This window comes from Rhinolophus sinicus, linkage group LG06 (assembly GCF_036562045.2).
Source record: "Rhinolophus sinicus isolate RSC01 linkage group LG06, ASM3656204v1, whole genome shotgun sequence".
NCBI lineage: Eukaryota > Metazoa > Chordata > Mammalia > Chiroptera > Rhinolophidae > Rhinolophus > Rhinolophus sinicus.
The window spans coordinates 54,330,474-54,348,524 of record NC_133756.1 but is presented as its reverse complement, the minus strand read 5'-3'; the positions used below and the strand labels follow the sequence as shown (position 1 = coordinate 54,348,524).

Genomic DNA, 18,051 nt, shown 5'->3' with positions numbered 1-18,051 from the left:
AAGTAATTTGTCCAAAGTCACACAACTCGGAAGTGGCAGAAGCTGGAATTCAGGATCAGGACTTTCAGTGACACTACAATGTATTAAACTAGAATGAACTAAAACAGAAACAAACCATATATTTTAAAAAAGAAAAAAAGAGAAAAATACTTTTAAAGCATTTTTATTCTTTAATACCCTGCCTTGTTCCAAATAGGATGAAGGAAGTTTACAAATGATATAAAAATAGCAAACTACTATTTTGTGAGAAAAAGGAAAGTATAGGAATATAATATGGAGCCAAAGAACAGAAATGCTTTTAAAAACTTTTCTATAGAAGTATAACATACAGGAAAGTGCCCAGGTGACAAGTTTACAACTCAGTAAATTATCACAAAATCATCACAGCCATGAAATAGGTCCCACAACCCCATTCAGCCTCTCTCCCAACCTCTACTCACTCCTTCCTCCTCAAAGATAACTGTGGTCTTGACTTCTAATACAGTAATTTAAGTTTTTGAATTTTATATAAATGGCTTCTTATAGTATACGTTCTTTTTTATGTTGTATCTATTCTTTTGTGGCTTGCTGCTTTTGCTCAAATTTTTTTGTGAGATTTAACCATATTATTTTTAAATGTAGCTGTAGGTTATTCATTCTCATTGCTGTATAATTTTCCTTTGTATAAATATACCACAATTTATTATTTATTCTGTTGATGAATATTTGGATTATTTCCAGTTTGGTCTGTTAAGAACATTGCTGCCAGTAATTATGCCAGTTTACACTCCCGTGAGCACTGCAGACAGGTCTTATCGTACTCCATACTCACCCACATGTGGGAATGGCATTCCTTATCTAATTTTGGTCGCTCCTTGGCTGTGATGCAGTTTTTCATTATGGTCTTAATGTATATTTCCTGAATTACTAACAGGATTGAGTACCTTCCCCCAGCATCTAGAACAATGTTGGCATGTAGTAGGTACTCCGTGGAAGTGTTTTTAATGAGTAAATAATTGTGAAAGGCTTTCCTGATAAGGTAGCATATAAGCTGTGATAGAAATGCTGAGAAGCTTCCTGGTGTATGAAAATCTGTGGAAAGAACATTTCGGGCAGAAGAAACAACTAGCACAAAGACCTCAAAGAAAATGAAGTGGACTTGTGAAGAAACTGTACTAATGTGGCTGGAGCATAGTACAGGGTGGGGAAAAAATGGCCTGAGGTAACAGAGAGGAAGATGGGGTCAAATTCTCTGTAGTGCTTTGTTAAGCCAGGGTAGATCGTTTGGGTTTTACTCTTGCTTGAGTAGGAAGCCTTTGGATGGTTTTAAGCAAAGAGTGATGTGATCTGATTTGCCCTGACTCCTGTATGGTGAATTGATTGTAGGAGAGCAAGAATGGAAACAAATTCATTAGGAGGCTGTTAAAATAGTCCAGGTAAGAGCCAAGGTGGCTTAGAAGGATCAGAGAAGTGAAAATGTAAGCAACATGGATGTATTAGAGGTCTGTATTAGGTAGAGAACTTGCTAATGGATTGTCTGAGGGACATAAGAGAAAGCACTCGGTGACTCCAGAGACTCGGGCCTTTGACAATTGAGTGAATGGTGGTGCCATTTACTGAGGTTGGGGAAGGGCAGAAGATTAAGAGCTGTGTTTTGTTGATGTTAAGGCTGAGATTCCAGTTAAATAGTAAAATGAAAAAGTCAGGCAGGCAATGGATATGTGAGTATAAGGTCCTGAAAAGAGGTCAGGGCTGAAAACAAGTTTAGTCGTCTTTGGCATACAGATGGCATTCATAGATAAAGAGAAGGGGGGTCCAGGACAAGTTTGTGGCACTTCTGACCTTGAAGATCAAGAGAGCCAGCAAAGGAGATTAAACCCATCAGTGGGATAGGAGGGAAACTGGTGAGTGTAGAGACACAGGAGCACCCAGAAGGGAGACTTGCAAGAAGGGAACATTTCAACACAGTCATTTTTATTTTTTATTGTTTTAAACTTGGGAGACATTTATTTACTTTCCCATATCACCATTCATTGATCTTATGTATCTCCTCAGGAAAACATAGCACTAGTGAGTGACTGTTACATCCTATGGAGAACTTCACTCTTTGGTCACAGTGTTCAACATAGTTATTTTAATTAGACTTTAAACTTCCCTGATCCTTCTGAAGAATGAATTTATTAAAAAAGACTTCTTCAGCATTTTCACCATTTATCATAGAATGATGGCTGATTTGTGAAAGAACTTGAGAGGAAGTATGGTCTGTTGCTGAACAATTACTGAGACCCCCTTCCTGAAGAAATTACAGAAATGTAAGCTAGTTCAGGACAAGGCTGGCAAACACACACACACACACACACACACACACACACACACACACACACACACACACCGAAAAACCCTTTTATAAGATGCTGTATACAACATACAACCCAGGTAGGTGAAACCCACTTTCTTTCTAAGGATAGCCGTTGTCTGGTTTCCAGTACTCAGATGGTCTTCTGTATCCTTTTCTCCTTTGTTGGGGAGGCACTTTTTTTTTTAAGTTAAGTCATCATATGTTACAAGAATCTTCTTTTATTTCTACCAGCCAAGTATGAAATTAGGAGTTTGAGTAAAGAAAAGGAAATCTAAACAAAGCCCATATTGAAGTTTGGCTTAGAAAATGTTTATACATGTACTCTGAGTTTTAAAATTCTGCTAACTCTGTTTATACCTGAGCTATGAATTTAAATATCTACCAAAAAAGTATTTTTAATGTCCTAAACATTATTATGTTTAATATGTATACTCTTTTTCTCATTTTGTTATTAAACGAAAATTTTTGAAATAAGGAACTTTATCAAATGACAGACTACCCTGTTGTACTGCTTGCCCTTATATTCTTCAGTGTAAAAGTAATAATAAAATCATTTGAACTTGAAATTTTTTTTTTAAGGAAACTTTTTAAAGACTCGTTCAACACTGTTCTTCATCTAGGCATTAAAACCAGGATATTAAAGATAGAAAAGAAAGCTCTGTAGTTATTGACAGCTAATTTTTTCTATTTCCAAACTGAGTGATACTGCTTTTGTTTTTGTTTTTTAACTGGATGTTTATTCTATACTGACTGTTTTTACCAGTCTTGTTTTTCTTTTGTTTTTTAAAGTTTATTGGGGTGACAATTGTTAGTAAAGTTACATAGATTTCAGGTGTACAATTCTATAATACATCATCTGTATATCACATTGTGTGTTCACCACCCAAAGTCAGTTCTATTTGCATCACCATGTATTTTATCCCTTTTACGCTCATCTTTATTTCCCTTTACATCTTGCAATACTCCAAGTATGTTACCTAGTTTACAGAGTGGTAACCTAGAATAGAATTGACATTTTTACACACAAACTGAATTGATAGCAACAGTCTATAGTCTATATCTGGAGGCTGAAATAAGAATCAAAAACAGTGTTTTCTAATTGTACTGATGGCTGCTAATTGAATTTTAATTTTAGAATCATTATTTAAGAAAAATTTCAATATGTGAAATTATATTTTCATGTATGTTTTTACAACAGTAAAAAGTGCTAGGTTTCCCAGTGTGGCAGTTTCTATTTAATAAAAGAAATTAATCCCTTAAATTTGTTCTTTCTCTAGTTAGAGAAATGTGAAGTACTCTGCAGGAATTCACACAAGCCTCAGTACAAAAATAGTGTTTTGCTTTCCTGCCCAAAAGGTCTCATGGAGATAATAAGAATCAGATTTGTACAACTATGAAAATTGCTTTATGGCCCTGAATTAAATGTTTAGCACTATGTTTTAATCTTACAACCTGCATTTATGGATAAAAAATTCATTCTTAATGACTTCTTTAAATGAGTTTTATTATTCCTCTTCCTCTTATGTGTTCATTTTATCTTGGATAAGCAGTTATCTTATTTGAAGTCGCAAGATAACATTTACACAATGGGTAATATTTTATGTCTGGAATAGTATCACTATGTAAAAGACTTAAAGCTGAGATTTCAGATTCATATATGTTTTTGAAGCCAGATCTGTTCTTAAAGTTTGTCTAGTTTTTCATTCAATAAATGAGGAAGCTGAGGGCCCAAGAGTTAAGGAACTTAGCCAGCGTTACGCAGCTAGTTAGTGGCAGACGGAACTACCGCCCAGGCATTCTAACTTCTGATCTGCTACATCCCACTGCCCTACCACAATCCTGCCAACCCAGTTAAATGTCACATATTAAATATAGTAGGAGTTCCATTAAGGGTTTAATTGAACTAAAATTGATTGATTACTTCTCTCAGATGAGAACCCAATATCTAGTTAGTAGACATCTACTCTCACCTAGTGTTCTTTACTTTTCTTTCAGCAGCAGGTTCTAGACTTCTGTTCCCTTGGAGGCTGGGGATTTGTTCTAACTTGTCCCTCAAATTCTGCTTCAGTTTTCGGTGGGTGCTACTAAAATCTTAGCTTTTAAATATTAGATGATTTTCAGAAAAGAGAAGCAACTGAGATTTTCTAGCTAAATTTGACATGTCCAGAAACATAAAACTAGATAAAAATAGTCAACCCAGCTTCATATATACCTGTTATTTAAGAAATACAACTTTACCCAATGACATAAGTAAGCTCAACTATTCAATACATTCTGTTTCAAGAGTTTGTTATTTAACTGGTGACCAAACTTCCAGCAATTGTTTCTAGATTAATTTTTTTAATCTCCAGGGCTGTATATCTTTCTGTTCATTCTTTCCCTTCAGAAGGCATATATAATAGACCACATTCAGAGAAAAACCATAATAATCCAACACAGGATAACATTACTTTTATTCAAGACTTTTACACCACTTTTCTGTTTTATGTTATATTCATAAAAAGAGGGTGTTCTACCCATTATATGCATCTGTGTATCCTATTCATTCTATAGGTTAAAAAAAAAAAAGATTTTTAAATTTGTTGATGACAATATGTGTTTCTAATTAATGATGGTAGTTTTATTATGGAACTGGAGTTAAACCATGATGAGAGTGTGACAAAAAAAGGTAGGTCTGGTAGGAGAGGTTAAGGTGAGATAATGAAGTCACTTAGAAAAGAAAAATTAAAAATAAAGAAAAAGTGAGGAAAGGAATTACAACCTAGAAAAGATGAGATACCAAGGAAAGAAGCCCCTTAGGAATATTGACTGAAGTAGGAGAAGGTTTGTTAAGGGATGTCTAGGATAAATCTGAGTGAGCAGCCAACTTAGAAAAAACAGAATCAATCTGAGACTAGGGATTTGGATCTGGTACTCAGAATTAAAGGAACAAATAAATATCAAGAGATAATATCTTCACACTGGCCAAGGAACAGAACTAATCAGAATTGTAAGTCAGACTTGGATAGTAAGCTGGACCAGATGGAATTTTTTTCTAATATTGTGCCAGACACTATTGGAAGTACAGTACAGTCTTACTATCTGGAGAAGAAATTTACAATCTGATGGGGGAAAGTGTACAGTTAGTTTGATAAAGAGTATGTAGTTGGTACTGATAGTGAATCCTTAATAATTCAGAAATGGGATATAACATAGCACTTAATTTCATTTATTTTGATTAATGGTTGTTATGCTCTCCTTGATGCTCACAAACAAGCTAACTTGTCTCTTATTCAGTCTTATGTTCCTTAGAGTCTTTCAAAAGCCCTGATGCAGTACTGTGAACTCGCAGAGTCAGTCAGTTCTCTTGATGTTCAAATTGTCCGGAATTTGACCAGTGGGAACTCTTTCAAGCTAGCTCCAGTACCTTTTTTCCTATAACGCCATTAGTCTGTGCACTTTTGTGTTTTCTGACATAGGTGGCAAGTTTTTAAATAGTACTTTACATCAAATAAGTACAGCTAGATTTTCACATGTATAGTAGTGAAACAATTTTAGTACTGATCTGTAAATTGCTTAATATTAGGTTGGTGCAAAAGTCATTGCGGTTTTTGCTATTATTTTTAACCTTTTTTAAACCGCAGTTACTTTTGCACCAACCTAATAAACGGCGCCCCCAAGTTTACTGCTACCCCTCTGACATCATATATAGTTGTTACAATGCCATTGACTTGGCAGGGGAGGGTTATCACTTTGTGAGGGGTGTAAATGTCTAATCATTATGTTGTTTTGTATACCTGAAACTAATATAATTAAAAAATAAAAAATAAATTGTCCCAGTAATTACTCTATGACAGTTGGATTGGAAACATAAGTCGTAAGAAACCACTTCGAGGGAAACTGGGTGTCATATACCGCTTGGATTATGAGAAATAAAGGCAGATGATAATAAGCATTTTAAAAAGGCAATGGAGCTAACCATGAAGCCTGTAGCGACAGGTTTTATAGTTACTTACAGAAGTTCTTAAGCAGATTTAATTCAGTAAGCGTAGAAAAGGCTTTTTCTTCTTTTCAGCATTCCCGCGAATAAACCATCCAATAGCATAGTCTTAGATCTTAGATATGAGGAAAATAAGCTATCAGTGCTTCAAACCATTTAATAATATGTACAATACCAATAAGCTTGACTGCAGTACTAAATAGGTATATTTGCCAACATTTAGAATGGTACTAACATGTGCTTGAGGATTTCATTCAACCTTACATGGGCAACCAAAATAAGCTACAGTTTTAAAATTCATTGAACTTACTCATGTACTCGGGTTTCAAGACTTGGGTATTTATTTTTTAAATGTATTTTATTTACTCAAAAGCTGATTATCCCTTACTGCATCTAACTCTTACTTTTTCCTTTCATTATCATGCCAGTATGAACTTCTAAACACATTCATAAAATGGAGAAGAGGGGAAAAAATAGATAGATACCCATGTAACTTATCAGGTTCTTAATAGCAGTTATGATTATTTTTTATTTGATTAGTTTTGCTTCTGGATTTTGTGTCTTTGTTCTCCATCTTTCTACAGGTGATTGAGAAACTACCATCTTTAGAACAGTAAGACTTAGAGTCAGGAGACCTGGATTCGAGGTCTAATTCTGCCACTGATTAACTGTGTGACCTTAGGATGCCAGTTTACTTCATATATTCATTCAGTCAGTGAACATTTGAGCATCTTTTAGCTCCCAGGCGTCCTCAGGCTTTGCCTCAGTTTCTGTGTCTTAAAACAGTTACGCTAAATGATCTTTCAAGTCCTTTCCATCCCAGTCCTATGCTAGGTGTATAAAATCCATAGTCCCAGCTGTTAAGGAATTCCGCCTGGTAGGGATAGTCAGTCGGTGTGAGCAGTGCTGTGGTAGAACCACATTGTGCCATGGCCTAGACACGTGTCAAAAAGTCTTTTAGTGTGTTTCAGAAGAGTAGAAAAGATATTCTACTCCAGGAAAAGGAGATTAGAAGGGTATTTTGGGCAGAGAGACCATGATATGCAAAAGTTTGGCGGCAAGTATAGAGCTCACAAAGGAGACTGAGAAGGAGCAGCTATAAAAGTAAGAGAGAAATCAGGAGAGAGGAGCATTTCAGAAACCAGAGAGAGAGACTTTCTCTGATCAGTTTGTTTTTGGTGTGTGGTACTGAAAATAGCATTCATAGAGATTGATCTGATGGCTGAAAATAAAGCTTTCTTAAACAAGAGGAAATACATAAAATACAATCTTCTTCCTTGATTATATTTTGAATTATATTCCTTTTAAGCCTTCAGTCTAAATGATGCATCTCAGAGACAATTTGAATCTTTTCAGTTCATTTTAGGTATTCTTTTGCTATTATCCACCAAGCTATCCAATATTTCACATTTACTTTTTAGTGCTATATATTCTTTTTTTTTTTAACAGGACTTTATTGGGGAACAATGGTCAAATTGTTGTCTTTTCAATCTTAGTTGGGGGTGGGGGTTCTGTTCAGCTTGAAGTTGTTGTTCTTTCAGTCTTAGTTGTGGAGGGCGCAGCTCAGCTCCAGGTCCAGTTGCCGTTGCTAGTTGCAGGGGGCACAGCCCACCATCCCTTGCGGGAGTTGAACCGGCAACCTTGTGGTTGAGAGGACAGGCTCCAACCAACTGAGCCATCCGGGAGCTCAGCGGCAGCTCAGCTCAAGGTGCCGTGTTCAATTTTAGTTGCAGGGGGCGCTGCCCACCATCCCTTGCGGGAGTCGAGGAATTGAACTGGCAACCTTGTGGTTGAGAGCCCACGCTCCAACCAACAACTGAGCCATCCGGGAGGCAGCTCAGCTCAAGGTGCCGTGTTCAATCTTAGTTGCAGGGGGCAGCGCCCACCATCCCTTGCGGGACTCGAGGAATTGAACTGGCAACCTGGTTGAGAGCCCACTGGCCCATGTAGGAATCCAACCAGCAGCCTTCAGAGTTAGGAGCACGGAGCTCTAACCGCCTGAGCCACCGGGCTGGCCCCAGTGCTATATATTCTTAAATATAGATATCCAGTTTCTTCAACTATGCCAGGTCTTTGAAATATACTCAATCATTTGAAAAAAACTTATTTTTTTATCAAGTAATTCAATTTTAAATGCCAGTTTTTTTTTAAGAAACAATAACATAGTATTCAAACTAGGAACATTTGAAAATGTGCTCCACAAATTTACTAAGTGTGAATTAAAGGAGAATTGATAAAAGACGAATAGCTAGCTCTCTCAGATTTACAAATACTAAAATTTTACATAGTTGGTTGGAAGTCTGGAGTGCAGTAAATCATGTGCTTTTCATGGACCATATCTCACAAATGCAGTTGGACGTAAGATAATCAGATTTTTACTCCCCACAAGCTAGACAGCTGAAATGTCATACCAGTAATGCGTGTCAAAAACTTAGTGCTACTTTGCTGCCTGTCTGATTTAAGTTGTTGTGGTCAGTCTGAGGAACCTGTGATATGATAAGATAGTATTCATTGGATCATGTGGTTTGCAAGTGCCCGATCTTAACGTAGCAGCCTGTGAACATTCGGAATGAGGAAGAGAGGGATCCTAACCCTGTCTGTTTGAAAGCTTATTTTGTGTGGGTGTGGGTGTGTGGTTATATGTGCATATTATGTATTTTTTAAATGATTTTTTTCATCAGGAGTTAGTGTTAGTGTCTGAAAAAAGTGAATACTACAAATGTATTCATCTCCTTTTAGTTAATACTTCAATCTAAAGCAGTAAAATTTTTATTGCAAGTATTTTCTGCCTGTTTAAAATGAAACTGTCGACAGTAGCCATCATTTCTTTTTCTGTTGAGGAAAAAACTAGATGTTGAAAATGCACTTTGTTGGTGGCTTTTGGTTTTTTTTAAATTCAATTAAATTTTCTACATTTCCTAAATAGAAAATTATTTATTTTCAATTTGACAAGATCTCCGTTGGAAACACACCCACAAAAATAGCGATGTGATATAGATAGATAGATAGATAGATAGATAGATAGATAGATAGATAGATAGATAGATAGATAGACAGACACAGTTCACCCATTTAAAGTGTACAATTCAGTGGTTTTTAGTATATTCAGAGTTGTGCAACCGTCATTACAATCAATTTTTGAACGTTTTTATCACTATAAAAATTAATCCCGTTTCCATTAGCAGTCATTCCTCATTTTCCCCCAGCCCTAGGCAACTAATCTACTTTCTCTCTATATAGATTTCCCTAGTTTGGACATTTCATTTAAATGGAATTATATGATATGTCATCATCTGTGATTGGTTTCTTTCTTGGCATAATGTTTTCAAAGCCCATCCATGCTGTAGTATGTACCAGGGCATCAGTACTTCATTCCTTTTTATTGCCTAATAATATCCCATCAAATGGATATACTACATTTTATTTATCCATGCATCAGTTGATGGACTTTTGAGTTGTTTCTGTGTTTTGGCTGTTATAAATAATGCTGCTGGAAGCATTGGTGTACAGGTTTCTTTGTGAGCGCACGTTTTCATTTGTCTTTGAATATATACTTAGTAGTGGAATTGCTGTGTCGTATGGTAACTCTGTGTTTAACCATTTGAGGAACTGCCAGATTGTTTTCCAAAACAGCTGTATCATTGTACATTCCTACCAGCAGTGAATGAGGGTTCCAATTTCTCCACATCCTAACCAATACTTGTTGTTATCTCTCATTTTGATTGTAGCTATCCTAGGAAGTGTGAATGTCATCTCATTTTGGTTTTTGATTTGTATTCTCCTGATGGCTAATGATATAGGGCATCTTTTCACATGCTTTTTGGCTACTTAGGTCTTTAGAGAAATATCTATTCAAATCTTTTACCCATTTCATATCGGGTTATTTGTCTTTTTATAATTGAGTTGTAAGTGTTCTTTATGTATTTTAGACACAAGTCCCTTATCAGGTAAATGATTTAAAATTTGGTTAAGTGATTAGATGGACTGATAAAACCTATGTTTTAGCTTTAGAGAGGAATAATTCCTCTTAACAGAATTCAATCCAGATAGAAAAGAAGTATTTCATTTTCATGAGGATATTTTGCTGAAAGTTTGAATTTTTTCATGGCTTCAGCTAAAGGTTAAATCAAATGAAATGTATGTGGTACTTTGATGTAGCTTTAAAAGTTCAGAGTGAAACAAGTATGAAGTGATTTATTTCCTGTAATTGGTCAGAAATTTACATAGAACCTCCTGTATTCCTAACCTCATCACCATTGACATTACAGTACCTTCTAAATAATGTTAATGGTTTCAGTGTTATCGATATGTGTCAGCTGCCAGGAAGAAGACAATGGCAGTTTCATTTTGTTTGACCCAGTATACTGGATAAATCTAAGTATTCACTATAGAAACACTAAGAGTTCTTTGTAAATTACTTTCATTTCTTCCCCCTCTCTCCTTCACTGGTAACAAATGCATACTATAAGTTTCTTCATAGTATAACTTTCCTTTCCCCTTCTTCACTTTTCAATATGGGTACATATTTTTTCTTTGCTTATAAAAATGTGTTTTAATTTAACATAGAATCTATATTTTTTTAAATTTCAAGTGTTTTATCTGGTTTTTTCAAAAAATGATTTACTTAACTTAAAGCTAGAAACATTTTCAGCATTGTCTATTTTATAGTCTTTCAAAAAAATTCTTAAACTTTTAAATAGTCTTTTAAGTACTGTAGGTCTAAATGTTGGCCCTTGTATATGTAATGCAATGATCAAAAAGTCATGACCTCCAATTGATCACTTTTATTGGTTTCCTGTTCTGATTCACTGGAAATCTTTTGGGTTGGGTTAGTTTTAATCTTTGTCATGTGCACAATTCAGTTTTTAAAGAAGCTTGTAAGTGAGAATAAATTTACCATAGCATTTCCTATTTACATTTATTTTAAAATTTGAAAACTGAGAAAACTGTTCGTAAGGAAGCCAATAATATTACTGATTAAACTTTGGCGAGGGAGGGGGCGGAAATAAAGCCTCTAGAACTTAGAAATACAAATCTGTGTGATTATTGGACTTGATGTCCATCTTCCCATATAAAGTATAATGTATAGTTATTTAAAATTTTATATGTTGTACATCACTTACAGAAATGTTACATTTAGCTTTAAAGGCTATATAGCTCTATATTTTACAGATTGATTATACAAACCCCCATGTACAAATAGGAGCTTTTATAATCTGATATGACTCAGTCTTGGAAACTTACTGCAACTGTTTTGCACTTCACTTGGTATCACATGACTCACTTCAATGGTTTAAACCCTGTCTAGTAGTGATCAAAGTTCATTTGGTTAGGGGGTTTTTTTGGTATGTGGATGATTTTTTTCCACTTTGTTGTGGATTGATTGTCTTTCAAAATACTCAATGCAGTCTTCTTACTCTTTTGAATCTCAGAAACTGGTAGTTGCCTGCACAATTCAACCTTCAATCACACACGGGGTAAAAATTTTTCACTTAATATAATATGCATGGAAGTACTTTTAACTGTAAAGCATCACGTAAATATAAGGGTTTGTTATTAATTCTGTTACCCCATCATGTTAAAAGTGGGGAAGAATAGCTTGTGTCTCTTTAAAACCAGCTGTAAAAATCAACCCTTTTTCAAGCACACTAACTTTTTCAGCACTGTTCTCTCATGTGATGAAAGGAAGCAAACACAGGGGCTCTGTCCACATGAACACTGCTCAGGTGACCAACTTTTCTTAGCACAGATTTCTCTATCATTTATTAAGAAGTCATATTTTAAAGTCTATAAATGTCTAAAACTATGACACTTCTTTGTTTTACAAAAGAAAATTCTATCTTAACCTTTAGTGGTTTGGCTAAACTAACAAAAAAATTTTAAATACTTACGTATCCTTAATGATTATGAAGTCTTTCGGAGCTTTAGAATATTCATCCCTGCAGGCTCTCCCTACTTTAAAATTTTAATGATAATTTTATGTGAAATAGCTGTAACAGTTTTTAATTCTCTCCCTTAGTGTTTGAATTTTTACTATAATGCAGTTAGAAACTCTGCTGTTTCCTGTCAAAACCTACGTTCATCAGACTATGAACATGACAGTTTCCTGTTTTCTTATTAACTATACTGCATTTTGTGCTTTATTCTTTAAAGTTGTATAATATCTTAGCTTATCACTTTCCTTTTCTAATTACTTAATGCTTTCTTAAGTCAGCATTGTTTAATATGTGCAGAGAAATCCTAAAATCTCATCTCTGTTGATAGTGAGAGGTTATGATTTTGTTAACTTTTTAAGTTGTAATGAGTATGTCAGAATGTCTTAAGTATTATTTAAATACATTCTACATGTTTTTACTTTTTTCACTCTGTCTCTTAATGCATAACATGATGAAGCAGTCCACATCAGGTAAGAAACAGTACATTATTTGGATCTTGTGTGTGTGTATATATATATATATATATATATATATATATATATATATATATATATGTATGTATGTATGTATGTATGTATGTGTGTGTATATATATTTATTAGTGCTCCCGTCTGTCTACTTATTAATATTCTCATTCAGTATTTACAAGAATGGAATAATCAGTACCTAATGGCTTTTTTCAAGAATCCTGCCATCTTTTCAGTGTAGTTTATCAACATTTCTTATGTTCCAACTCTTGTCAAGTCAGAATGCTAAGTTCTAGGATACAAAAATGATTAAGGACCAGTCCCCCCCCATCAGGGGCTAACAGAAGAGGTAGGATATATGTACAGCAACCAGTCAGTCAATGTTTTTCCAGAAAGGGTTGATTTTAAATATTTAATTACAGTGTTAAATCATATAATTTGGAAAAAACTTACGTATCTATAAATAAGACACTCAAATATAAATATGTGTGTCAGTCAATAAAATATATATATTAAAGTATTTATGAAAATATGGCTGTTGATTTATTGAAATATTATAAAAATTATTTAAAAGGTTTATTAAAATGCTAATATTTTAAACTATAAATATCAAAATAATACTAGAAAATAAAAAATGCTTTTAAAAGTAAAGGAAGCAGTTTCAGTTTTTTTTTTTATGTTGTTACTGGATTATTTGAGGATTTTGTTCTGGTGATAACTACTTTATTATCAAAATGGCCAAGCTACAAATAAATTTGGAAGCACATTTGAGAGATTTTATTGATGACTTTATTCTTGGAATTCAGCTAAACAAATAACTGAAACTATGAAAATGCTTATTTTTACATTTATACCCTGCCTTGTTCCCCATATATTTTGAGGGACTTTGCATGAATGCATATAGTGCAAAAATAACTTAATATTAGGTTAATTACACCAAATGAAATTGCTAATCCTTGACTTTGACTTACAAAAATGGCACTATCATACAATTCAATCTAACAGTTAAAAAAATTAGTTCTAAGGCAAAATCTAGTAAAATCAAAGTTAGTTTTATCACAAAAACGTATATAGTATCAAAGTGGGCCACATATTTGGCAGCTAGCACAAAGCAGGTAGCATAATATATTGAAGATTCATGATGTCTAATAAGACAAAACCAAACCAGTTATTCTTTTCCTGTTTCTTAACTTTGAAATAAATTTATTTTATTGGTCTACATATGGAACAGGAAAATATATTGAACAGGAAAGTGTTAGGCTAATGGACTAACATTGTATAGCAATTGTAAGAGCAATTGTATAATGGACTAAAACAGTGGAGTCCAAATATATAACTTAGTGATTGTCTGGTTAGATCCAAAAGTAAAATTTAGAAATACTAGTGGAATAATGAATGGCAATTGCATGTCTTTTCAGCCAACTTCCGTAGATATTATTTCTTAGGCTATTTATTTAATAGACAAATCGTGAGTGTCCAGCTTGATTAATTATCACAAAAATGAACATGAGTGTTTAACTACCACCCAGGTCAAGAACTAGAGAATTGCCAGCTTTTCAGAAGTCTCTTCATCATTCCTCCCACTTACTACCTCCTCTCATCTCATCACTGTCCTGAGTTCTAACATCACAAATTAGATCTGCCTGGTTTTTAACTTTATACTAATGAAATCATACAGAATGAATTATTTTGTTTGGCTTTTTTTGCTCAACACTGAGAGATTTGTCCATGTTGTTCCATGTAGCAGTATTCTAGACATTCACTTTTGTCACTGTATAATATCTCATTGTATAAATATACTAATTTATTTATTCATTCTACTGTTCATAAACATTTGGGTTATTTCCATTTGAGGTTATTATGAATGAAATTGCTATATACCCTGTTATAAATGCTTTTAGTGCATTGCTGGGTGACTATTATAATTTATTGTTCATACCAGGACACTTTTGAGAATGAAAATAGGACACATAAGTAAACATTTATCAGCCTGTTAATCTGTGAGGTTTACTTTGTTTTGTCTTTTTAAAAAACATGAGCCTGTACATTGTCTTGTAACAGATATACTCTCAAAATTGTCTGAAGCAGTTTTGACACTAACTATATCATTATGGTCATAGAAAAAAACCATAGAACATCTCATTTTTCTTAACTGATAGACTTCATTTTGAGGAATAGCCTTAGGTTTACAGAAAAATAGAACAGAAAGTGCAGAGATACATACATATTCTCAGTGCCTTCCCCCAGTTCCCCATTACTAGCATCTTCTGTTAGTGTCGTACATAAGTTACAACTAGTGAGCCAATATTGATATTAACAAGCCCATATTGACATTAGGTTTCACTCTTTGTGTTGTACATTCTGTAGGTTTTTACAAATGTATAGCGACATGTATCTACCATTACAGTGTCATACAAAATAGTTGTACTGCCTAACAATCCCATGTTCCATCTATTCATTCCTCCTCTCCTTTTGAACCTCTGGCAACCACTGGTATATTTATTGTCTCCATAATTTTGCCTTTTCCAAATGTCATGTAGTTGGAATCATGCAGTATGTAGCCTTTTCAGGTTGACTACTTTGACTTAGTGATGTGCATTTAAGATTCTTCCATATCATTCCCACTCCCACCCCCAATCCCCTTAGCAACTTAATATTAAACTGCTTAACAATTCCCCATACCTCCTATGCTCTCTTTGAGCACACACTTCATCTCTAATGGGGCTTTTCAAATGTGTGACACCATGAGATACTTTCTAACCAGAAAGAATAATTGATACAGACTCAGTCATTTGGAGAGAAACCAGGACCCTATTCAAAGACCTGGAAAGGGCTCCACTCTTAGGAAAGGTATAGTAAAGGTATATTAGGGTGTGTGTGTGTGTGTGTGTGTGTGTGTGTGTGTGTGTGTGTGTGTGTGTGTGTGTTTTAGAGCTCCTAAGATTCCCTAGAGATGGTCTTTGAGCCCTGTCTGAAACTGGAGCACAATTACAGTAAAACTTTGCTGTTTTAAACTTTTCTACTGAGAGAGCCTAAATCTGACAGAGGCAGTAGACTGATTGTAATAGTACCACTGTCTGATGAGCTAATTATGCAGAGTGTCTTTTGAAATATTAGCAGTGGTATCTAATCATTTTTAATACTTGAAATTCCAAACATAAAATTTTTAAATTTAATATTAAATGTTTTTATTTTATTTTATATAGCAAATATTCAGCCTAAAATTACTAATCTAGACAAGAAACATCAAGGCATATTAGAGGCATTTTATCAGCATCTCATTGTCATCAGCACTGATTCTAAATTGAATCATGTCTTACTGTAACAGAATACCTCCTCACGCTCCCCCACAAACACACACACTCATCCATGTGTGTTTCTCTCTTATGACGTTGAGTTGTTGTATTAAGTAGTTTTTCTATCAAGGCCGGTAAGCCAGAACTATAGCCCTAAGGGTAGACATGTTATTTATTAAAAGATTATTAGTCTATCACCTGGATATAAAGCTAATCCTTGGAATAAAGTTTGAACTTCAAGGTTGACATTTGATAGGAGGAAGACGAAAGAGGGTTCTGGCTCCGTTTTATACACACACGTTCTTTCACTTGGATATAGACTGAGATGTTGAGATGTCTAAAATTGGATGGTATTCCTCAGTGATGAAGCCCTTGAAAACACTTACCGCACGGCACCTGGACATTAAACTAGATGGTGAAGGTGTCTGTAAACCCCAAAGAAAAGGTCATATTTAAAAATGTTTACTAACCTCATGTGGTTCTTTATACTTTGATTTTCTTTTTTTCCCTAGTTGGTTTGTGTGTCCATATTTAGGCCATTGTATTTTTAAAGTGTGACAATGGCCAGTGTGATGATGGCAGTGATTAATTAACAAGAAATCCTTAAGTCCAAATTTATTTACCCATGCCAGATTTTCTTAACATGATCCTAAAGGAGTGAATCCTAAATATGATCTATTTAGAGAGTGTTTCTCAAAATGATATCTGTTGATTACCCTCTTCAGAATCACGTAAGATGCTTGTTTAAAATACAGATTCCTGAGCCCCACCTACTGAATCCAAATGTCTAAGAGTAGAGTTCAGGAATATATATTTTTTGAAAATAGTAACCCCAGCATGGTTGTAACACATAACAATATTTATTAGTTATTAATCTAGAGAATTAGGAAATCAGAAGGGTGCTCTTAACCTCACCAACATTCTCAAAGAAGTACAGACTTCAGAGCAATTACTTAGTAGAATAGCCAGGGAGATCATCTCTCTGGTAGTTGTAGCTCTTATAGCTGATGTTTGGAAAGTGCCAAATCTAATTAATACTTAAAATAAGTTACTTTTAAATGTTATAGAAACTAGAATACATTCATTGGAATGAAACATTTTATAACACAACAGGTTTGTTACTTCATTACATATTCCTGTCAGAGAATAAAATAATTTGAAGGACAGTATTAGATTATGTATTATATTTTTCTAAAAGATCTTCTAGTTCAACAGGCCAAAGTTATTTTATTAGGTTGGTGCAAAAGTAATTGTGGTTTAAAAGGTTAAAAATAACTGCAAAAACTGCAGTTACTTTTGCACCAGCCTAATATAATCCTTTTTTAATTTGCTTCCAAATGTTCCAGGGTTGGAGGGACAGGGTGCTATGTTGAAACAAAAGTGGCCATAATTTGATTTTTATTACAGCTGAGTGATGACAACATAGGCGTCTACTGAACTATTCTCTGTATTTTAAAAAGTATTCCATAATAAAAAGTTTCAATTAATAAAAATGGGGGGAAAATGTGTAGAGAAACCCAAACTTTTCAGGCAGTGTTTTGAGGATGTAAATTCCTACCACCTTTCTGGAGGACAGCTTAAATATAGACATCAAGGCTCTTAAGAATGTTGAAACTTTGCACTATATTTTGTACTCCCAGCTATAAGAAATAATCAGACCACTCTGCAGAACTGTGTGTTCAAAAATGTTCATGGCAGTGCTATTTCTAACAGTGAGGCAAAGGAAACCTAAACTTCCCAACAAGAGGATTGGTTAAACAGATTATAGTACATTTCTAAATGAGATACCATGTAGCCATTAAAGAATTATTACACCGAGAATAACCGTGTTTCCCCGAAAATAAGACCTAGCCGGACAATCAGCTCTAATGCACCTTTTAGAGCAAAGATTAATATAAGACCTGGTCTTATATTATATATATTATATTATACTATACCCGGTCTTATATATAGTATAGTATAGTATAGTATAGTATAGTATAGTATAGTATAATATAATACCGGGTCTTATATTAATTTTTGCTCCGAAAGGTGCA

At 34.3% G+C, this 18,051-nt stretch overlaps 1 protein-coding gene across 7 annotated transcripts in view; it reads left to right on the top strand.

Moving 5' to 3' along the window:
- EVI5 (ecotropic viral integration site 5) overlaps window positions 1-18,051 on the top strand; it is a 229,097-nt gene that overhangs the window by 196,633 nt on the left and 14,413 nt on the right. Inside the window, exon 20 of one of the 7 annotated variants that reach the window (XM_074335140.1) lies at window positions 12,711-12,723. The exons of 5 other annotated variants lie outside the window; for them this stretch is intronic. In XM_074335140.1, coding sequence (XP_074191241.1) covers window positions 12,711-12,723 — 13 coding nt within the window. Of the gene's footprint in view, window positions 1-11,749; window positions 12,266-12,710; window positions 12,724-18,051 lie in introns of those variants that run through there. One more of the 7 variants, XM_074335139.1, reaches the window with a different exon arrangement.